The 24,406-nt window shown below is 37.1% G+C and overlaps 2 protein-coding genes across 2 annotated transcripts; one reads left to right on the top strand and one right to left on the bottom strand.

Moving 5' to 3' along the window:
- Positions 1-534: 534 nt before the first annotated feature.
- On the bottom strand, positions 535-21,994 carry LOC117569814 (protein sine oculis). The gene is made up of 7 exons (XM_034251133.2): positions 21,247-21,994; positions 14,652-15,241; positions 14,371-14,581; positions 14,154-14,281; positions 11,332-11,436; positions 11,049-11,104; positions 535-1,659 (listed from the first exon to the last, which is right to left on the bottom strand). Exons 2-7 carry the CDS (start codon positions 15,024-15,026, stop codon positions 1,185-1,187), a joined length of 1,350 nt encoding a protein of 449 aa, XP_034107024.1. The 5' UTR covers positions 15,027-15,241; positions 21,247-21,994; the 3' UTR covers positions 535-1,184.
- Positions 8,433-9,242, top strand: LOC117571196 (uncharacterized). Its single transcript, XM_034253238.2, has 2 exons — positions 8,433-8,659; positions 8,717-9,242. The coding sequence occupies exons 1-2, from the start codon at positions 8,618-8,620 to the stop codon at positions 9,119-9,121; spliced, it is 447 nt and encodes a 148-aa protein (XP_034109129.1). The 5' UTR covers positions 8,433-8,617; the 3' UTR covers positions 9,122-9,242.
- Positions 21,995-24,406: the final 2,412 nt, after the last annotated feature.

Here is a 24,406-nt window from a genome sequence, read left to right as displayed (position 1 = left end):
GCCACCCCCTAGGAAAGGCAAAACAAAGCTGGGGTGCAGAGACTACCTGAAAGTTGCGCATTTTTGCGTAGTCAAGTCGGTTGCCAAGCGCCGCCCTCGAGTCGAGACCGTTGCCAAGTGCTCTGACGATGTTGATGGTGGTGTTGTTCGTTTTTGGTTGTGGGCCCTCAACTAAGGCAGACGCTGGTGCCATTAACATGCTCATTACATGCGTCGCGACTGCGATGTGAACCAACGAGGATGAGAGCGAGAGGCGCGTGTGTGGGTCGTGTGCGTATATGTGTGTGTGTGTGTGAGACGCACGCGCCTTGCAGACGACAACATTGTGTAGACTTTAGCCCATTATCTACAGCTATTAGCATTAGCGGGTTTACCTGTCGCCGCGGATTAGTGCCGCCTGCTTGTTGTTGCGGTCAGATTTGCGTTTGGATAATGGGTGTGCAGCATTATTATGAGATAATGATAGATAGACATCGGGTGTTTACAATTTAATAAACTTGATTTAAAGATCAGTTCATCTAATATATGTATTTGTATTTAAAAATAATAATTATATTTAAATTGAAAATAATTTAATAGAATTTATATATATTTATAATTTTTGCACATTTCGATTTGATTTGCATTCGCGCTCGAGCGGGGAACAACTTTCACATTTATCTAGTAAGTATAATCCACCCGAATAGGAGGATGTAACATATAGTAATTCTCCATTCCCGACTCAATCGCTCTAAAAACTAAAGCCTAGCTATTTACACAGATCAATGAAGTTTGTTTTATGCTTTTCGTTTATAATAAAGGAGAATTGCCAAAAAAGAAAGCTTGTGCTGCAATCCTCTATGTCTGTCTCTATTTGTCTGTCTATCTCGTTCTATCTCTCTATACATTATGCAAATATATAGAAAAATGCCAAGTTATGCGCAAAGTTGATTGAATAAAATGTATTGCTGTTGCAGTTGCTGTGGTTATTACTGTTGTTGTTGTTGCTGTTATTGATTGATTCAGAAGTAAAAGCTTTCCGGATGCTGCTGCTGCTGTTGCTGCTGGCAGCGCTGCTGGCGTTGACGCAACGTTGCCTGCCATTCGCATGGCAAAAGGTTGCTGCTGTCGTTATTGCAGTTGCTGCTGTTGGTGTTGTTGCTGTTGTTGTGGCTGCTGGCGGCAGCAGCAGCCTCCAACTAGAATCATAAGTGCTGATACTCGCCCATATCATACATGGGCATGGCACCCATCACACTGTGTAGATGGGAGTATGCAACCGCTGCCGAAAGCGGCGGCATTTGGGAGGCAGCAACCGCTGCTGCCGCCGCCGCAGCGCTGCTCTTGCTGGCAGCTGCTGCTGCCGCTGCGGCCGCCGCATGCTGTTGATGCTGCTGCTGATGATGTTGCAGGCTTTGATCGGCAGCAACGTGTTGCAGTTGCTGATGCTGTTGATGTTGCTGATGCAAACTATTGCTGTTGCCATTGCTGCTGCTGTTGTTGTTGTTGTTATTATTGCTGCCTGGCGATTGCTGCTGTTGCTGTGAGTGATGCGAGTGATGCGGGGCGGCAGCATGTTGCTGCTGTTGTTGTTGCTGTTGTGCGCTTTGACTGGAGAGCATGTTACCCTCCATTTCCGAATCGCTGGACGAGTCCAAATGTTGCTTGTCCGTAGAGCCGCTAAAATTAGAAGAAAGAAACATACAAATTAATTTTCAATATTGTGGTAATTGGAAAGTGTCTGAAATAATAATTGTTTTGCTCTCTGTCCATTATTCATTCACTCTTACTTTTCATAATTTTCTACTTGTCTCAAATTTCATTTGAACACACATTAATGACATAATGCTGTTGCTCTTGTTGAGAGTCATTGCAATTCTCTCCACGCTCGCACTCTCCACCCTCTCGGAGAGAGAGAGAGAGAGGGAGACACAGATGTTAAAGCCGTCAGCGTCGTTTAAATTAAAATGTTTCAATTGCTGCAACTAATTTACTGCTGTCAGCAAGAGTAACAACAGTCTTATATATACATATGTATATATACATACACTGCAATATATTTATAAACAAATGACAAATGACGGGGCGGGCAATTGAAAATAAAACCGGAAGGAAACTGTCTGCTTGAATATTTTGACTCCCAACTCTAGCATTTCTATAAATGGTTTCAGTTTCACATTCGGCCCGTCAGTTGTTGTGCGCTAGAGCAGCACAGCACGTACGAAAGGTGTTTGCTGGGTTCACGCACACCCACAAAAATATCCAACAAACACATACAAATAAACAAACAAACGAGGGAGCGAGAAAGAGAGAAGGGGGAGGGCAGCAGCAGCTCAGTGCATTCCCCCAGAGCGCGCCGTCGCATCTGATTTCAGTTATTTGAGCTGCGCATTGTGCATGCGACTGTTCCTTTCTCTCTCAGAGCGCTTTTGCGAAGAGGTAGTGTGTGTGGATGTGTGTGTATTTCGCTCTCACTCGCACCTTTGATCAAAAGTTAAGCAGCTTGACTTTTATTATTTGCGGCTGATTCTGTAAATGACTTTCAAGTGTCGTTTTTATCGCCACCGTTTGCTGGGGTGGAAGCGAGTCGACGAGTGTCTCGACTGCCTCGTCCCAATTCCACACGCACCGTTGGGAATTGAAACACGAAGAGTCACAAACACGCAGACACAAACATACAGACATATAGTCGTTGTTATTGCTCTTGTTGATGTGTTGTTCAATTTGTTAGTGCTAAACTGTCCTGACATTTTAATGGCTAATTCGCTGGCAATAGCGATAACAACAAACATCCACTCGAGGCGCATTTGAAATTCGAGCAACTGACATTATCTTGGGCTCCAATGCGAATGTGTTTCTCTGTCTGTGTGTGTTAATCTTAATCTTGTCGCGAATCCCAATTGCAAGCAAATCGCACCCAGAACCAGTTTCATATAAAAAAAAAAACGAAAGAGAACAAAAAATTGATGACAACGACATCGACAAGGCGGCGATGGAGGCAACAACAAGGGTCCCAGGGCCATGCAAAACATTTAAGCGCACACTCGACAAATTTGTAGCCCAGAGATCATTGCCAGCGATCTGCCAGATCAGCCACCTTCGACTGCTCCGCCTGCTGCTGATGCTGCTTCTGCTTTCCAATTCGCGGCAAGTTATTTGCTGACTTGCACGCAATTCAATCCAAGCCAAGTCGAGCCTCTTGCCCAGTTGCGGCCACATACAGCGCAGCCGCAGCCGCCGTCGCAATCTCAGTCGCATCTTGTTGTTGCAGTTGCAGACTTGGCGGCATCTCGAATGGGCAGCCAGCTGTTTACGTATTGGCAGCACTCGTGTAATTGTAGATGCAACTCTCCACTTGCCACTTGCAGCGCTTCATAATTGCCATGCTGTCCAATCTTTTTTCCTTGATTTTCCTTGCTATGGATCTGGTTGCTGCCACTCTGGGGGTGGCCTTGTTATTGAAATTGAAATCTTTGATAATCTGTGTGGGTGCAAATCACTTTAGAGTCAACTCAAATTATCATTATTGCATCATATTTTATTCCCACAATTAAACTGAAATTATCATTATTGCATTATATTCTATTTCCACAGTTAAAGTGACACAGTTCATTGAATTGGGGTTGACTTGGATTTTTATAGTCACTAATATAAGGTGATTGATTTTTTTCTTAAATAATCAGAATAGATTTTTAATCCTTAGTAAATTTCATATTGAAATTTTTCTCTTAATTGAGTTTATAATTCACAGGAATTATACATCACATAAACTGAAAGAAAACTAAAGTCTAATATGTAAATATTATTTTTTCTAAGAGATTTAGCTAAAAATGTTGTAAAGAAATCGATGGTTCTTAGTTTTTCCTATAACATTATTCCTCTCAAGACAACATTCCCATAGAAAGCAGGAATAACAAATGTTTTCACAAGCTTTGTTAGAATAATATAAATACAGAAAATTCCGTAGTTTAATGAGCCTAACAATTGTTACATATGCAAATTACTAAAATAAGTTAAATAACTATGCATTTAGTAAAGAGAAAAGTGAAGCAGAAATTTTAAATCAAGTATACGCAATTCTACCCTTGATTGATTTTCTTTATAGAATTTTAACTAAATTGTGCACAATTTAAAAAAAAAAACTTAAAGTGCCAGTTGGGGAGACCTTTAAATGGAAGCGAACTGACATTGTTTATGCTCAAACAAAATCGATAATAGCACAAAAGGCAAAAGAGACAAACTCACCCAGAAAATGCAAACATAGATCTATATGCAAACAGGCTGAGCAAACATAATGTTAACCTCAAATCGAGCAATGGCTGAAATGTTCGAGAGTAGCCATGGCCCCTGGTCATGCCCATCCCTGGTTGTGGCCCTGGCCCTAGTCAGCCATTGAGGCAGCCATCCTCAGTCAGCGGAGCGAGCAAAAGTGGGGAGCAAACAAAGGGCAACAGCATATAAACAATGATATCAAATTACCAGAATTTCATAGTTGTTGGCTTTGCTCGTTGCTGCCGCTGTCGCTGCCGTCTCTGCTGCTGCTGCTGTTGTCTTTGGCTTACTGCAACACTTATTAACACGGCCAGAAAGCAGGGGACAGACAGAAAGAGAGAGACACACACACAGAGAGAGAGGCTAGCCTACTTTAATGGCATGTCCTTATATCTTCCTATATACACGACTGATTGCATTATAAAAGTCTTATAAAGTAAGCTGCGCCAAGGACAATCCCTCCATATGCTGAATGTCACATAGAGTTTATATAACACACAACAAGCTCAACTTGACCGTGTCTGGCTTTGACCAAGACTTCTTTTTGTGTTTCTCTCTTTTTTTTTATTTTTGGGGGAGACATGTGTGTGGTCTCAGCTGAAGGTTCTTGGACTTTTGGGGGCTGTTCAGTGATGAGGAATTAATTTTTACTTGTTTGCTCAATTGATTTTTCCAGTTTTGAGCCACTTTTTTTTCATGCCGTTGATTACGCAGATTCATTAGCTTGGCAATAATGCATGATCGCATTAAGCTGGGCTTGGTCAACTTCAAACTGCGATCAACGAAGCCATGTGCTTAGATGGAAATATACGTTCTAGTCTCTTTAAGATTGTAATACTATTTTTTAATACCAAATAGCGGGTATAATAAAAGAATCGCTTATCAAGAGCGACAGCATCTGCTGTGGCATGCAATTAAAAGGCAACAAAATTATGAAAAACTGTCAAAACAAAGCACAGCCAGCATAAAATGCGCCACACGCCAACCGGCGATAACATAAAATATTTTATAACGATGACTTTTTGGTTAATCGCGTTAAGATCTACAAGGAAATCGAAGCGGGGACGCGTCGAAACTGAAACCGAAAGCGAAACATAGTTGTAGACAATGGCACAATGCATAGGGACAATACCCACAACTAGTCTAGACTCTTGACTTCTTCTCCCCACTATTAAAAAAAAAAAAAAAAAAGCGAAGACAGAGCTCGACTTCAAGTTGAGCCCGCAACACGACTAAAACAAACAACAACGACAACAACAACACTAAACAACACCACACACATGCGTAAATTAAATGATAATTTATGATCAACACCTTTTCAGATTCTTCTCTTTCTCTCTCTCTCTCCCGCTCTCTCTCTTTCTGAGGCTGGGGCACCGTTTAGCTGGGTGTCCTGCTGTGCACACGTCTCGAGATTTGTGTAGCGATCGCGCAATGCGATAACTCAACCTGTTCGTTGATTCCCCTGGCTGCTTAACTTGGACTTCGATCGATCCGAGTTGGGGCTCAGTTCAGATACGTTTTTTTTTATTCTTTTTCTCTTTTTTTTGAAACAGCGTTTCATTTTTCCCAACTCGGCTCTGCGACTGTTTATTTGTTTTGTACGATTTATTGGCTTATAATTTTTATTAGCAATGGAATTTCTTGGAAATCCTGCAACGATCTACCATATGATGTGTCGTTGTCGGCTCCCCCCCACAACAAGAGTTTCCCCCTCCTAACGCTACCGGCTGTTTTTGGATTTGTTTTGACTCTTGTTCCTCTAAAAACGTGGCCGGTGCTTGTTAAGCCATAAACAGCTGATGATTGCAAACTTTAACTTGTGTGTGGAGATTAGATTGTGGCAATTTGTGGCGGATCAGGAAGTTGAAAGAGTTTAAAGACATATTTTATAGTACTACTGGCGATTGTAATAATGACTTGACTAGATGAGGAAGTTAGGAAACTTGTTTATATTATAAGAGATGTTATATACGTCTTAGATGTTTCATTCGAATTAATAGAATATCAGCACTTTAATTCGAAAGATTGTAATTTAAAAAGGGGAAGTTAAAAACATTTTTAATATATATAACTTTCTAATAGATCTGTAATTCTGTAACATGTTTAAAAGATATACCTTTCTAATAGATCTGTAATTCTGGACACAATTACTTTATTTGCAGAACATTAGAAGTCGAAAAGATCAAGAATTTAAAAATAACTTAATAACTAATAAAGAGTCATCCTAAATAGCGAAAATAGGTGAAAAAGGCAATAAATAACATAAGATGAATATAACTTCGCCATAGTTCGTAGATATAATAAAAAACAATGAGTAAAATGAAATATTTTCGTCTTAGATAAAAAGAAACCTCTTTGAATTTCATGTCTATATTTAACACTCTCATTCAGCGAATATTCCACTTGACCGCTGAACTTGTATCTCTCCATTTTATTTTTTGTTGTTTTTTTTTTTGTTAATAAGCCCTAACACTTCTTGTTGTATTTAAGAACATAAGCGGTTTAGGCCAGTCGACTGTGCAACTGGGCAAACTTCAACTTGCTCCAAGTGAAACCCTAGAAATTTCAACATTTGCCATTGAGAAATGTGTCAGCTCAGCGCAGAGGAGAGAAAAAGAGTTAAAGTTAAGCTATGGCAGGGGAGGTCAATTACAGCGATAACCATATCGATAAGGTGATGTCCCCGATATAAACAGCACTCTAATTATAGGCGGAGAGATGTGCGCAAATCACTTGACACGAGGGCCACCCGATGAGTACATCACATGCTCAGCCACCCTACATGCTGCTCCATACCATGTTGAATGTGGAGCGCCTTTTGGCTTGAGATCTCTCACTCGCACTCACTCGGTGTGTCTCACTTTTAGTGGCATACCGGTCCATCATCGACAACGACATCATTATCAACGCCATCAATGCGTCACGGAACTCCAGCAAAACGGGCAAAACAGAGACCCACATACACACACACACATACACATACAAACAGACAGCACAGGAAGAGCGAGAGAGAGGTGATTGTATGTGTGTGTGTATATAGCAAGCAGAGGGAGAGCGTGACAGAGAGACGGGCAAAAGCGCAAAATAGATAATAATAAAAACAGAATGTACAATAAAACGAATAAAAATGAATAACGCGCTGCGACGTCGACATCGACGTCAACGTCAGCGTCGGCAACGACGACGACGGCGCTGAGGCGAACGAATAAAGAACACACGCACATTTTGTGGTAACCTGATACTCTTTCCAGCTACCCTCCAGCCAACCGTGGCATTCGACGAACTCGAACGCAAACGCAAACGCAAAACGATGAGCCCTGAGCTGCCCGAGATCGGCACAAACACACACATACATACACTCACACTCACACTTACACACACTTAGAGAAATGAGCATCGAGACAACGACTGAGTTTGAGTTTGCGGCCAAGGGTGGAGGGGGGAGAAGAAGATTGGCGCTGAAACTGTGTGGAACTCGGCGCTCATACTATAAACTGCTTTATGTTGGATTGCTTCTTTTTTTTATTATTTGGCTGCATTTCATTGTAGTTGCTCAGTTCGGTAGAGATCGGGGCATGGTCAGACTATGATCATCAATGATGATGATGAAGGTGGTCTGGCTGTTCTGGAATCCAGGAATTGTTGTTCTTCTCAACTGTCAATAGATTTCATTATGATGCCAGTCAATCTAAACATTTTCATGGTATCTTTTATCTTAACAAATGTTAGATCACATGAATAGGATTCCAAGAGGAAATAAAATATATTGCAGGATATACGAAATCGACTAAGAAATTCATTCATTTATGAAAAAACTAAGATCTTATTTTTTCCATTCCAATTTTACAAAAATATAAAAAAGGAATTTCCATATTGTATATTATTCCACTAAGCTGTAAAATAAAAAAGCATTTTCTATATACAAATTTTTAAAAAACTTCTCAAATAATAATAATAATTTGTAACTTTATAAGAATTATTAATTATTCTTGGATAATAACTTAATAAATTTTGTTTGATAATGTAAGAAATAGATTTTCTTGAGGAGGATTTAGCTGCAGATTAATAAAATCAGGTCGAAAAATATTTCTGAAATGTAGCCACATTTAGTATATTATTAGTTATCAAAAATCTTCTTAATAATTATTTACTATGGAAATTCTGAAATTTCTGAATCCAAGTGAACTTTCTATAGAAATGTTTAATTTGACAGTACACAAAATTTAATTCAAAATTACATTCTTCTTAAAGTCCCATTGTAAATATTACGAGATGTAGATAGTTGACCATTGTCGTCATTGAATAATTAAATTTGCGTTTAAGAAACGTTTAAGCTAATCAAATTCATAAAGTGGCAATTAAGATGCGAAAGACCTGGAAGAAGCCACTTCATAAGCGCAAAATTGTAAGCCCCACATTATCCACATATCTCTCAGATTCTATATATTTGTATTGTTCGAAGTGGACGGAAATATCATGGACGGGTCGCTTTGTCTATTATATGCAACCTCTGGTGGAACACTTGTTTGATATTTGGTTGCAGCAATTGCCCTTTCCAACGATCCTCAAAGGTCTTTATACGTGCGGTCTGCTCTTCTTCCTATTGCTACCGATTCTCTATCCGTTGACGGTGCTGGGATTCTACTATGCCATTTTCCAGTATGTGGGTGAAAGGCATTGGGATGCTGTGTTCCCCCAGAAATGGGATTTAATCGGTGCAGCATCAGTTTTGTGGAACTTTGAGATAACAAACAAGTCGTATCTGCTCTTTTTAAATATGTACCTAGATCGATGTCGTGTTATAATAACGGCAATATCCTCCACCGTCGACTATTTTCGAATGGCATATTGCTTGCTAACGAACTGAGTAAAGGGAGAACTGAGAATGAGATAACGAGATATCTTTAGCAGAAGAAAATTCCTTATTTCTATGTATTTTGGATATAATTGAGTGAAATATTATTTTAATCAATGTGACAGTAAGAAAATTGTTGTTCTTTTTGTAGTACGGAAAAATTTACTTTGTTCAATCATCAACTTTTTCAGTTTGTACAAACAACTTCTAACAATTTATATCCAAACAAATACTATTTACAAAATATGTGTTTAAAAATGAATTAAGTATGAAACGAATCACTTCAATCAGTTTCAAAATTAAATACTGTTGAAGTGTGGAATGCATTTGATATGCTTGATAAGAACAATGTGGGAAAAGTTTATTTAATTTGCACTGACTTTTGGGTTGTAGCTGAATTTGTGGGTGGTTCTAACTGAGAGATGTCTGATATATATCTGGATATGTGTGCATGCATTTGAAGCCAACAATAAAGCAACATATGGAGAGTTATATACACACAGAGACGAGTACGAAAAACAAAATGAAAAGTTAAAGTAGCAGCGCCGAGTTGTTGTTGCTGTTGCTTTTGCCGCTGCCGTTGAATCTGCCCGACGCGGCAACAGCCATAAACATATATCGGGTTACCAACAACAACAATTACAACAACATCAGCAGCAGTGGCAGCAGCAGCAGCAGCAACAACAATAACAATAATAATAATAGTGAAAAGCAGTGAGGACGCTACGTAGTGCAAACTATCGTAGATACGAGCTCTGCCTATATCATGAATGTGTGTTGTATCTGTGAGATACTTTTGTCAGCTGCATATCTGTATCTGTGACTAGGTGTGTGTTTGTATTGCGGTTGCTACGGCGGCCAATTTTTATTTTTATTACGACAATTTTTCGTTGTTATTATTGTTGTATTTGTTGTTGCTGCTGTTTTTTTTTTTTATTTCTCGTGGCTGGCACTAGACGAAATGCGAATTGTGAATTGCGAATTGAAGTTGTATTGTTCAGTTGCAAGTAACTGATATACCGCTTAGCCTAATGGCTCAATGCAAAGATACGATCTCTGCCAAATATAGTTCAAAAGCAGTTTCGGCCACTTCAAAATCCGTTTCCATTTCCATTCCCATTTCCCATTTCTCAATACCAATTTACATTTCACTTTTTGCTCGATGTTTGCGCTTCACATGACTTCTAACAGGCGGCGACTAAAGACAAAGATCGAGCAAGGAAGAGAGTGAGAGAGAGCGGGTATGACAAACAAAAGGATGCCTAAAAGGATGTTTAATATTTGAAATGTTGCCTATCAGCAGCTCGGCATCTGAGCGAACAAACCCAGAGAAGAGTTTCACAAATGTTGTCCTATTTGCTTAAGCGGAAATGCAGATGTTTTTTCTCCTTCGTCGTGGTCCTGACAACAGGACCCTGTGGCATTTTAGCTTTAGTTAGCTGGCCATGTCTGCCACACACATGCGCCTATGAAAACAGCACAACAATAACAACAAAACACTCGCTATATGGAACACGATGTTCATGAAATTTGTCAGCGACATTTCCATATTTTACATTGTACAAATAAATAAATATAATATGTGGTATATATTCGCATATAGTATTCACATTATTCACATGTGGCAGTTGTTGTTTTTTGTGCTGTGTTGTTTCACGTGAAACATGGCCATGTCCTTGACACTAATTAGATGGATCTCGCCCCCTCAGTTGGCCACCACCACAATGAAAAGCCACAATTTGGCCTTGTTTTCGAGTATCCATATGAGAAAAAACGCCAAGTAAACGTCGTCGGCTTTTGTAATTTGCAATTGAAATGTTAATTCATTTCGCACGCGTTGACGCTCACCCAAAAACATTTATAATAAATGCACAATAATATATAGTAGTTGCGACTATATAGATATGTTATACATTTTGAATTTTGAGAATACACTTACTCTTTATGCTCGGCGGCGCGATCTCTTTGTCGTCGATTCTTGAACCAATTGGAGACCTGTAAACGCAAAGACAGAAAGAGAGAGAGGGAGAGCGAATATGAGTTGGAGAGTTAAATACATGTAATGCTAATGTGTATGTGCAAGTGAATGACTAAAAATAGATGAATACATCATCATAGAAAATGCTATTTTCTATAATTAATGACATGCAATTAACTTGTGCAGAGAGCAAACTACAAATAAAATCTGTCAAATGTCTCGACATTCATCTGATCGAACTTACCTGTGTCGTGGTCAGCCCTGTGGCCTCGGCCAGGTCTCGTTTCTCGCGGGGCGATGGATATGGATTGTGCGCATACCAGTCTCTCAATACGGAACGCGATTTCTCCTGTAACAACAAGAACAACAACAACAATTCAAATCATGTGTAGGACAAATTAATACGAGGCGAGAGAATGTAGAGTGGATATTGACCGTGTCTTAATTTTATTTGCTAATAAACTGTTGTTTTATTTTTATTTTATTATCCAAATAATTCATTGGGTGAAATTAAAAATAATTTATTAGCGATACGAGAGCTTATATTGTCTGCCGGTGAAAATTACTCAATTTGGCTCCAAAATAAAACGGTAAACTCAATTGAGTGAACTAGTTAAGGATGCCAAAGAACTAGCGAACTTTAAATGGAACTAGACTTGTGAACAAAGTGCACTTGGTAATCGATTATAAAGCTTCGATTATTTTAGTGACAGTGTTACCTAATATTACACTTTTGAACTTGAATTTAAAAAAATGGCATTTATATAGTAAACATATTTTATAAATTATAATTTATCATTAAGAATTTACAAACATTAAAAAGCAATTTTACAATTACTTTAAAGCTTTAAGTTCTTTAACTTGAATTTAACTAAAGTATTTTTTTCAATAGTGATTTTCCATGGTCAAATGTTTTTTTAAAGCTTTTAGTATTTGCACTTGAATCTAACTACTTTTTATACCCGCTACCCATAGGGTAGAAGGGTATTATAACTTTGTGCCGACAGGAAATGTATGTAACAGGTAAAAGGAGGCATCTCCGACCCTATAAAGTATATATATTCATGATCAGCGTCAACAGCCGAGACGATCTAGCCATGTCCGTCTGTGTGTCTGTGTGTCCGTCCGTCTGTCCGTATGAACACCTAGATCTCAGAGACTACGAGAGATAGAGCTATAATTTTTTTTCGACAGCATTTGTTATGTTTGCACGCAGATCAAGTTTGTTTCAAATTTTTGCCACGCCCACTTCCGCCCCCGCAAATCAAAAAAATCGAATAACAAGCGTAATTTTAAAGCTAGAGTTGCAAATTTTGGTATATGGGCAATTCTCCAGAAAGTGCAACCGGCGCCAAAAAATTCAAACTCTATAAAAGCATGTTTTCTTCACATTTGTTTATAGGGAAAATATTACATTTAACTAATATAAACGATTTTTCCATTTACTCATAACACATTTTGAAAAAAATTTCAATGCAAAGTCGAAGATGAGCAAAAGTTCTGTTTTGAACATTTCTACTGCAAGTTTTGTTTTGATTCATTTCCTTAAAGGGAGTCAGTATGCATTGATACCCTTAGTTTAATATCTTGTTTAATATCCAAGGAATATACAAAATATATAAAAGAAATGATGCAATAGCTAATAACGGTAAATTTCTTTTCAGCTAATCAGCTTCTATTTTTGTCGCGTGCGACAGTGAAAAACAGCATTTGTTATGAGTGCATCTATAGTTTTTGTCCATTGAGCATGCAAATTTGTGTCCAAACACATATTTTGTTACCAAATATAATAAAAATAAAATTTGGATGAATATAAGCACAATTTAATTTTTAAGAATTTTTGAAAGTTTGTCGCGTGCGACATGGCAAAAAAAAAATTTTTTTTTTTTTTTCGTTAAATTATTTTTTTTTTAATATAGATGATGCATACTGTTTTTATGTGCAAAAAACAATATAAATTTCATGTTATAAGCGCCAATTGAGACTTTGTCATTATAAACAATGATAGAATGAATGTGCATAGTATACCGGGTATAAACCAAATGAATTTGTTTGGCTGAAATGGCCAACAAACGAAATCTACTAGAACAGTATATTCATAAAAAAAAAATGTTTTTTATTATATATATATAATAATAACTATAGTAGTTATGATTCCTGAAAATTTGGTTGCGATCAGATAAAAATTGTCGAAGTTATAAAAGAAATACTTTTGTATGGGCAAAAACGCCTACTTATAAGGGTCTTAGTTACTTTGGCTGACAATCTGGTATATTGAGCCGTCTATGGTATATTTTGAATGCGGTACTATATTGATATACCAAACATATCATTTGGTATATTTTTAGTATTTTTTAAGTATTTTCGGTATATTTTCAAAATGATACCGCAATATTTTGCCTTTATTAAAAATGGGTAGCGGGTATCTCACAGTCGAGCACAGTCGACTGTAACTTTCTTACTTGTTTAAATAGTGATTTTCCATAGTCAAATGTGTTTTTTAATAAAGAAAAGAAAAATAATAAAAATAATGTTTGTATCAAACTATGAAATTTAAAGTAAACACGTAATAAACGTAAAACACTGTAAAATATTACAATATTTTTCTGCAACATTTTCCTTGACGCGAAACTTTTCTTTGCAATCCTATAATAGTATAATATATACATATGTATGTACATACAAGTATGTTAAATAATTGCACTGCTTTCTATTTTAACTTTAAAGTTTCATCGCAGTTTTCAGTCTACATTTATGGGATACACCTGTTAGAAATGTTTTTAATCAATTGAAAGCCTGCACAGCTCAAGCTCAAGTGCAAACAGCGTTGGTCAGGCAACGTCAGCTAACCTCAGAAGGCTCAGAAGGATGTGCATGCAGGAAACAGAAGGCGTTGCTCGGCAGTTACAAAAGCTGTGACCGCTCCCGGTTTTCATGTGTGTGTATGTGATGATGAGCGGACATTTCTACGATTTCATGTTGCGCCCTTTTTGTTGCCACAGCGGCAAATAAAAAGAGGGAAAGGTGTCTGGGATGGCAGCGTTCAGAGCTGTATATCGTACTCACCTTAAAACAGTAGCTCGTCTCCTCGCCATCCCAAATTGTGCGGGGCAATGGAAATTTACGGCGAACACGATATTTGCCCACGGCACCCAAAGGTCTTCCGCGCAGTTTTTCGGCTTCCACGTAATGCGCTACAGTGAAAGAATTTCGGGTTAGTCCTGACAAGTGAGAGGGAGCAAGAGAGGGAAAAAAGAGAGAAGAAGGGGAGGTGGTGTCTCACCTTTCAACCACAGAGCTTGCAGCTTGGCGTGATTTTGGGCCGAGAAGTGATGATGTTCGAGCAGCCGGTACAGCTCCTTGTACTGACCACGATGGAATGCGACGACCGCCTTGGCCTTCAGCACAGACTCGTTCAGTTGCAGTTTATCACATTGTGGCAGCGACCAAAGGAAGCGACCCAGTCTTTCGATGTTGCCCGCTTGCTGCAGAACCTGCCAAAGACGATCCAAACGATTGTGGTAATCGATCTCCAATGATATCGAATCTAATTCAATCGCTTACCTCACACACACAGGCCACCTGCTCTTGGGTGAAGCCGAAGCTGGGAAGAGTTTCGCGTCCAGCTGCATTGGCGCCTCCACCGCCGCCTCCTCCGCCTGCACCACCTCCGCCTCCATTGCTGCTGCTATTCAGATGCAGTCCAGTGGCTGAGACGCCTCCGACCACGCCCACGCCCACTGTGCCGCCGTTGTGCGTCAGCATATCGAGATTATTATTGTTATTGCTTGTGCTATTGTTGTTGTTGTTATTGTGCAGCGCCACCACCGATCCGCCCAGCCCCGTGGGGCTATAAGGGGGCGTGTGGCGGGCGGTAAGCACTGCAGCCGCATTGGCAGCGGCCAAATCGTAGAAATCTGTGGCGGGATGTTGAAGCATAGTTTTGTTTGTGTTGTGTTTTTTTTCTTTTTTGTAGGCTTAAAAGCACGAGGGGATCACTCCACTTGCTCTACTCTTCTCTATCTCTTCTATCTGTGCTGTGAGTGGGATGATCGAACAAGTTTAGCCAGCTGCGGATGTGTGAATCCTTGCCAGCTGCGCGTTTAATGCATCGATAACCTAGTGGAAGTTGAGTTGTCTTTGGTATTTGAGCGCTGCAATAAAAAGTGAAGAAAAGTTATTAATTGTAACAGATAAATAAAAGCATATACGATCTTTTTAGATATATAAAGTAATATAAATATTATAATGTTCTTAAAATGTATATTTTGGATTAAGAGATATAGTAAAGTTTATTATGTTCCTAACATTTAAGTTGTGGCTATAAGAAATATTAATATCTATTTAATATCTCACAAATTCATAAAAGTTTTCAAATAAATATTTAAATATTTTATCTATTTTGGAATGTGAACTATTATTGATTTAACTTTATTCATTTTATTTTATACTCCATATAAAATATTTCATATATCAATTAATTTATTGAATGCATTGTAAAGATAAATTTAGATACGCAAACATTTGAATTATTTTAGAATTAACCCTTTTCTATTTTATTTTATATACTTGATGAAAATATTTAAATGCACACAAAAACATAAAAACTTCTTCATTTTATTTTTTAAACTTGATAAAATATTTCAAATACCTATAAATAAAAAAGCTTTTCAACAATTTAAAGTTTGTGAGAAAAATGTAAATAAGTAAATTTTTAAACTATTTTTGACTTGAACTCATTTTATCATTTTATTTTATATACTTGATTATATATATTACATTAAAAATTGAACTATATAGTTATATAATTTAACCCTTCAATGCAAGTTTTGAAATAAAAATTTAAAAGAGTCAATCAAATATTTTAGATCCTTAAAAATGTAATTATTATTTATGTTAAAATGTTAATTAAATTACTGTCTATTAATATCTATTAAATTACTATCTTTTTATAAACGAATTGAATATTATAAAGTTATAAATCTTGATTTTATTAAAGTTTTCGAAGTAATAATAATAATGCAACATTGAGTGTGAGACAAAAAAATCTTTAACAATGGAGTGCAACAATTAAAAAAGTACTCAAAAAACATTTTCATATAGTGTATAGTGCATTATACATTTCCAAAAATAGTCTTCTCAGCAAGGTTTTCCTTAATGTAGTGAGCTCATTTAAGAAATATGAACTTAATGATGACACCTCATTTTCTTGGAGCATTGAGCTCCAGCTATTTGGCAATCCGTGTTTTCAGGACCAAGCAATTACCTTGCTAATTGGCAGCGATATTTCATATTTTTATTGCCATCATTGTGAATGTTTTGTTTAGCATTAAGCGAACGATAATTGAGACACATAAAACTGTTGAAATTGCCATTAAATGGAAATCTGAATAATTTCGAATCTTCGATTTTTTTCGATTTTTTGGAATTTTCACGTTTACATTTTATGTTAAGCAAAACAAATGCAAACGATAACAAAACAGAAAGCACTACGAAAAATTATGTAATATGGACCCCATGTTGTCAAAGTCGATTAGTCAATTCGATGATTGGTTAATATAGTAGAACACAAGTCCAGGTGTGTTTCTCGATTATTAAAGTATGGATCTCTAGACCCCAGTTGATCATAATGATGATGATGCAGAGGATGATGATGGCGAGCCGAAGAGTCTCAACAAAAATAAACTTTTACACAATATTATTAAATGGGGCGAATGGTTTGTTCAATGTGTGTTTCTCTCTAGAGAATGTTTCTAAAATTACCAGACGACGTTGTCGGCAACGACGACGACGACGTGAAGTGACGTGGGCTCTGCTTACAAGTGTATCCCGAAGATAGAATATCTGCGAAAGGTCAGAGAACAGATGCATTCGATACGCCTTTACCAATAGATTGGATTGCGGGGGCCAACGCAAAGTATCTGCAAGATACAAATTCGAGATCTAAGTTCTCCCCTTACCTCCACAGAGTACTGCACATATATTTGAATATATATATATAAGTATAAGTATAACATATATCTGAGTCTATGTCTACTCGGGGCACTCGCAACTCGCACCTCGCGTATATGTTTTCAAAATCGAGGCAACTGCGCCGCAGCTATTCGAGATATTCTTGGATCTGTTTTCAATTTTCAGCTTCTTGCATGTCGCTGCCCCCTCTAGTACCTCCCTCTCTCTCTCTCTCTCTCTTCCACTCACATATCCCTGTCTCTGTTGCTCACGCCGTGTGGCTGCGAGGCAGATTATATATACAAAGGAAAATAAGTAGAAAAGATTTTGTTTTGGCTGCTGCTGCTGTTGCTGCTGCTGTTGCTGCTGCTGTAACAAAAATACCAACGGCAAGTTGCCTCCGCTCTTGAGTCATCAACCTAGACGATACGATACGATCCCATACGATGCGATCCGATCCGATCCGATCCGATCCCCCCAACAAAACCGATTCCGTTTGATATATTTTTTGGCTTGTTTCATGTTTGACGCAAGTAAACAAGCTGCAAAAACGCTTGTTGCACATATTGCCAAACGTGAAACGAAATACGCTATAGTGAAAAGATGTTCAATCGATGCTTTCAATCGCATTCAATCGGCATGTAAATCATTTGTGAAAGTAAAACAGCAAACCATCAATCCTAACACTAATGACAAACGAGAACTAGAAGAAATGTATCTTTTGACCTGTTTACGGCAGCCACGCAATAAAGAAGCTTACAGATACGATCTGCACTCCCAGATACTTTATCTTTATCTACTGTGGCCGCTGCTGCTGTTGCTGCTGTGGCATTCAAATCAAACTAAAAATGAATTGAATTTACGAGTGTCTTTCAGCTCGACTTACACATGCTTAAATCTTACTTATCTCTTTGATTTTCGATTTATTCTGTTTGCCCATTGTATCTGCGAGTGTTTGACTTTTATAAGCTTTTAATTTGAGTGTTATTGTTATTGTCTTCGCTTGTTTTTGGTGGCCTGTCAATTTAACTGCATGCGGGAGCGTGCTTCGAGCCACAAACTGAAAGTGGACACCTTGAGTGGCCATGGCTATGATTTAACTTTGCTTTGCTTTTGATTCTGTTGCTTATAGAGTTGTCTGCTGTTTTTTTGAATATCCGAAACGAGTTGAATCGAAAAACGAATCGCATCGCATCGCCCAATTAGTTTGTAATTAAAGTTGAGCGTCATAAAATTCTTTTTTTATTTAGATTTGTTTCTTTTCCAAAAAAATTTACTATTTAGTTGCCAGTGATTTGTGTGCGACAGCTGAAACATGAGTAGAGAAATTGTCAGTTGCCTTTTTACCTTCTGAACAGGATTTTATGATCAATCTCTCGATGTTTGGAATGCAGACGAGACTGCGACACGTTTGAGCTGTGAAACTTAACTGTTGAAATAAAGTTTAGGGCTTCTCTCCCTCTCTGGATTAGTAGATTGGTACTTCAAATTCGAATCCAGAGACGAAAACTGTTTTTGTGCGTGTCTGTGTCTGTGTTTATATGCAATGTAATCGACAAATTCAACAATTCGAAGCTGTTGTTGCACACATTTTGCTGTCATTTCACATTTCCATCGAAGTAAACAAACGATAAAACACAACTGTACTCTAGATATATGTATATATATATTTGTGTGTTGTTTCTATATCTGTAGCTTCATCTTAATTTTTTTTTGCTCGCTTGCTATTTAATTGCCAGCTGTAAACAGATTAAACGACAACTATGTAATGAATGAAATTTGTCAACCTAATGTTCTGTGCTCTGCTGTGCTCGCTGGGCCGCAAGATACGAAACCAACGAAACGAAATCAGTAGCTGTATCTGTATCTGTATCTGTGGCATGAGTCTTAAGAGTCTTGAGAGAATGAATGCAGCGGCAATCTAAATTGACCAAACAACCGCCTGACGATTTGTATCTGTTTTGCCTTTTTGAATGAAAAAGATTGCTGCACGCAAATTAAAATGCAAAATCTCGACGCAAGTGCGTAACATCATCAAAAGCATCAACACAACACGCATTTGTTTTTTGGCAGCCATCTCTTTGAACTGAACTGAAGTTACCAGTATCTTTGAGATACATTCGTGCCAGACACGTTGTATGTAGGATAAATCACAAATGGATGACGACAAACACGCGTTCCTCTAAAATGTTAAACCGTAAAATCGAATTATTCATAAACGATTCCCATGCAAAAAAAAGCCAAGAAGACGCGAAGACACGAAGACGACAACTGCTCGACACCCACCCAAGAAACTTTCCAAAACAACAACTAAAAAAAAGAGATCTTCTGAACAACAACAAAAACTATAATAAGAGCGGCTGTGGCCAGTTAATAATTTTCAAATTTCAAACACAGAAATTTGCATGATAAAACGTATTTTTATAAATAAACAAAGGCAATTTGGCAAAAATAAAAAGAAAAAAGTATCTCACGGATACCACAAGGCTTCTTCTCTCTTTCTATGATGTGATGAATGAATGACAACTGGAATGGGAATGGCAATCGAAATGGGAATTTAGGGGGAGAATGGGGAAAGGAGATTTGGGGGAAATTCAAAATGGGCCTGGCTGTATGTTTATTTTGCCGACGTCTAATTAAACCGAAAATAAATGCAAAAACTACACGTCGACCAGAGCAAATTGAAAGCAGAAACCGATCAGATGTGATCCACTTGATTGTGAGGCAGAATTGCGAGTGACGGAGAGCTTTCCCCTCCCCTCCCCCACCCATCACCTCGCTGCAAGTGAAATGCGAATATTTGCACATTTATTTGTTTGGCATTTTGTGTAAAAATGTATAAATTTGTAAAGCAATTTTCACGTTGCACTTGCATTGGGTATTTTCATTTTATTTCTAATTTGTGTAGAGTGGTGGCAAGATCATGTTTCGGGTTGTAAAGTGTAATGTGTGTGGAGGATTTTGAGAAAAGTTTCGAATTTTTTAATTAAATTTTGTTAGTTTAACAACTTTCTTGTATTTACAGTCTTTTTTAACAAACTTGCAAATTAATTCAAGTTGAAAAGAGTCTACTATTTATTTAAAATTGTAATTTTTAAATTTATAATTGAATTTTAATTATTAATTTATAAATTTTTAAGAAATTACTGCATTGAATATAATAATCTTAAATATAAGAAAAATTGCCAGAAAATTATTATAAGTATGCCATTTTAAAATTTACTAATAACTGGTCTTTTGTCAGCTCGACTTTATATAATTAACTCAAATAAGATAAGTACAAATTCTATTTTAAAATTTATCGAATATAATGAAAAAATTATTAGTTAACACAAACAAGTCCAAAACTGAAATGTTCCCTATGATTTGAAAAGAAACGATCTTTTTAAAATTGTAATTGTTTGACTAAAAAATTCAACTATCGATTATATGTATTTTCAAATATGCAATACAAAATATTTTAATTTTTTATTTAATTGCAAATTTTGGTAATATGCATAGCAAGTTTAAAGGCATCTTCTTTAATAAGATTGATCTAAGGTACGCATATCAATGTAACAGATTGGCGAGGAAATAATAATTAGAACGTTTAAATTTCTATAATATAGAAAAAAAACTTGCATAATATACGAAATATTTAAAATACAATTATGATTTCATTGATCTAATCATTTTATGATTAAACCTTTAGTTATAGCAAATAAATAATAATTTGAATAAAAATATAAATATTGTTTAGACTATAGTTAATGGTTAACAAATCAGCATTGAATTTATTTGCGAGAGCATTAAAATTTCGTTGCAAAATATATTTGAAAATGATTCTCATTGAAAAGCATTTCATGTGTATTGCGTATAGAATATTTTCTAAAATTTCCAAAAATAATTGCAAACGTGATGTCAAATTTATTGAGGCGATTGTCGGTTATTAAACAGTTGCAACATGTGAATCATAAACACAACAGACTTGGGTCATTAGTCATTCCAACAATCAGCCATTTATTTAGAATATACAATAACATAATAATAATAATAATAATGCAGATATCAATACAATAAACAATAATTCATTACAAACAAAGATGAAAAGATAATGAAATATTAAAACAGACATTTTGTGTGCAGTTTTAAATGGATACTAACAATAAAAGTTAATAGTTGTAATTGTTTTAACCGACGGCATTTGTTGCTCTCGATGATAACTCACCTGTTTATCTTAAGCTTAAGTATCCGTGTTGTTTTTTCTATAATGCTTTTATCTGTTGTGCTGCTTTTGCTTGATTTGTACATTTACTTTAGCGATTCGATTGGGGAAACTCTTCGTCAGCCTTTTGGCTCACACTCACATGCACATTGACACACACACGCACACGCTCACACTCTCACACACGCGTAGTGCACGAAAATAGCAAGGCGAAATTTTCATACGCACTGTTAGCATAAACACGTGTTGCAATTCTTAGCAAAATTTTCCGCTTTCGCGACTTTCATAAATTGCGTACATGTTTCATAAACACCAACATTAAAAACAACAACATTAACAAATGGTTTTAACACAAATACACACACACTCACTCGAGCTAAATTTGAACAATTGATTGGACTTTTCAGTGGCTTGTCGCCAATATTTATGTTGATTTTCTGTGCGCACGTTTTCGATTTATGCGAGTATTTTAATTTCTTATTTTTATTTATTTTTTATTATGCTCGAGTTGATACTATTTCTATGTATATACGCCAGAACAACTACTCAACTCTGTGCGGTGCTTGACTTTTGATTTATGCATTCGGACATTTGTTTATTGCTCTTTGGATTCGAGAATTCGCTGCCGGCGGCGAAGTCGTCGTCGTCGTTGTCGTTGATCGCACAAACACACACACACACACACTCGTACACACAATTATTAAAAAGCGTGATACGTGGAATTCTTCGAGGGGGAAACTTGCGAACAGCGAACAGCGAACCGCACGCGAGCAACGCAAGAGAGAAACTGAATGTGCTCAAAACATTGACGCAAAGAAAAGGCCGACGCTGAGGCCAAACGCAATGGCCAACCAACCGAACGAGCGATGTGCGTGTATTGGTGTGCCTGCAGTAGTGTGTGAGTCTATTAGTGGTTGCTGCTGTTGTCTGGCTGTCAGAGCGAGAGGGCTGCTTGGTTGACGCAGTGAATGGCACAGTCAATGTCAAACTGTTGTTGTGATGCGCTCTCTCGCAACTCTCACTGCAACTGCTCAATTAGAGCTGCTCCTTTGAACATTTCTTAATTTATTTATAAATATAGTTGGTCTAACAAATAAATAATTAATTAGTATTTATCGTAATATTAACAACAAATTGTCTGCCTTTAACAATATAATATAAATACCAAATAATTAAGCATAATTTGCTGCACTACACACTATGTTGGCCGCCACTGTACGTAAATCTGCACGCACAAAACAGTTCAGCATCTGTTGCTCTTTACAGTTTGACAGTAACTGCGCAATTGCCGCTAAAGAAATAGGCGCACTGTGTGCGACAGAGACAGCTAGCAAACAGGTTACATTCTGTAACGTACTTACTCTTACTGCCAGTGTTGGCTACGCCTACTGCAAGCTACCTGTTCGCACACACACACACACACACACTCTCACTCACTCACATGCATACAAACGCATTTACATACGAAGGCGAGCAATAACAAAGCGCTGATTGGTCAACATTCGCGACGCTGGCAAACGACTTGCGCAATGGCCGCCATATTGCTATTGATAACGACGAGTCTATACATACACACTTGTACATGCAAGTAGACAGATAAGTACACGTACATAGTGTGTGTGGGTGTGTATGTGTACTTATGCAGGTGAGTGTGTTGCGTTACTTAGGCTTAAATGACCACAATGCAACTCCTGCAGGCAGGATGCTGCGGAAATTATGCTGCGCTTCAATTTTAATTATGCCCGACAGTGTATTACATTTATACCGTTTCTCGCATTGCATTTCAGTTGCCATTACGGCTCGTTATAATTGCTGTTGCCATTGCAATGGGATTTCAGTGGGATTAATGTTGCCGCATTTTAATAAGGAACTGCAAGGATTTGCTCATTATGCGCACAGTCTCTGTATCGAATTCATTCGATACAATTATCGAAAATATTAATATGATTTTATTATTTTTTGATCCTGCAAATGAGATTTAAAGGCTTAAAAAATAGTACGAGCTGAAAGTATATTTCTTTAATACGATTGAATTATAATACTTGCGAATTTTTATATAAATCCTAATAATTTTTAACGATCCATTAAACTATGTACATATATAAGATCTTCTCTTAACTTATAATAAATAAATTATATAAAATACTGAAAAACTTAATAAACACCATTAAACTCTTAATGGATTGTCAATAAGATTTAAAGTCTATTTAAGGGCCTAATAAAATAAAATATCAAATATATACATTTAAAGGTAAGACATTAAAAAATAATGATATTTATTTAAATAAATACTAAATAATACTTTTAAGGGGTGATTAGTGATAGTTTTTTTATATGCATTAATTTATAAAAATATATGTTCGATAAAGAAAATGAAATAAAATAAATATTTAAAAAAATCTCAATTAAATTATTCAAATCATAAAACGTAATTATTTGCTGATATTATCAGACGCCAGAGTAATGGGTAAACGGTTTAGATTATCGATCATAATAGACCACACAAGTGGGCATCGAATGCAATCAAGAACTAACAATCAAACCTCAGGTGGAAGACAAAAGCAGGCTGATTGAATTTACGATTATCGAGACAGGCGCCAGTTCGATTGTCAAGCTATTGATCTTTCGATAGATAGACACCCGAAGTATCGGAGGCTGTGAATTGACAAATTGCATATCGATTACTGAGCAGAGCTTTTTTCAAGTGTCGAAAAGTTTGGGAATGTGCATTTAACAAATTTTTGGCGCCAGTCACAATGGGCGAAAGATGTGTTAGGGAATTAGGGAATCATCAAATTTACATAATAACAGATCGTATTTCCAATTGAGGGGGGGCCCCTACTTCTACTCCTATAGCAACTGATCAACAACTGGCCAAGCAATCGTAAAACGACAACAGTTGGAGATGTCAAAATAGCCAAAGGAACATAAAAAACAACAAATGTGAAATAAAAATCGAGACAAGCGAAGCCAGAGTAGAAGAAGAAACCCCGATCCCGCAATATGTTAATGAAAAGACGCGATAAAAATCTTGTACAACATGAATGAGAAAACGAAACGCAGCAGCGATCAACACCACATTCTGTGGTCGAAGCAGATGCTGAAGAAAGTCCCAAAAAAAACACACACACACACACATCTGTTTGATGCCCCTGTCTCCCCC

Source organism: Drosophila albomicans, chromosome 3 (assembly GCF_009650485.2).
Source record: "Drosophila albomicans strain 15112-1751.03 chromosome 3, ASM965048v2, whole genome shotgun sequence".
NCBI lineage: Eukaryota > Metazoa > Arthropoda > Insecta > Diptera > Drosophilidae > Drosophila > Drosophila albomicans.
Note: the sequence above shows the minus strand (reverse complement) of the source record. Positions and strands in the feature narration are given on the sequence as shown.

What these genes read in the sequence shown, in the direction of transcription:
- LOC117569814 (XM_034251133.2), bottom strand. Translation starts at nt 15,026, where the DNA reads ATGCTTCAACATCCCGCCACAGATTTCTACGATTTGGCCGCTGCCAAT. An exon ending in AGGTGGCCTGTGTGTGTGAG is followed by an intron (nt 14,582 to 14,651) that starts GTAAGCGATTGA and finishes CGTCTTTGGCAG; the next exon opens with GTTCTGCAGCAAGCGGGCAA. An exon ending in AGACGAGCTACTGTTTTAAG is followed by an intron (nt 11,437 to 14,153) that starts GTGAGTACGATA and finishes TTGTTGTTACAG; the next exon opens with GAGAAATCGCGTTCCGTATT.
- LOC117571196 (XM_034253238.2), top strand. Translation starts at nt 8,618, where the DNA reads ATGCGAAAGACCTGGAAGAAGCCACTTCATAAGCGCAAAATT. An exon ending in CACTTCATAAGCGCAAAATT is followed by an intron (nt 8,660 to 8,716) that starts GTAAGCCCCACA and finishes TATTGTTCGAAG; the next exon opens with TGGACGGAAATATCATGGAC.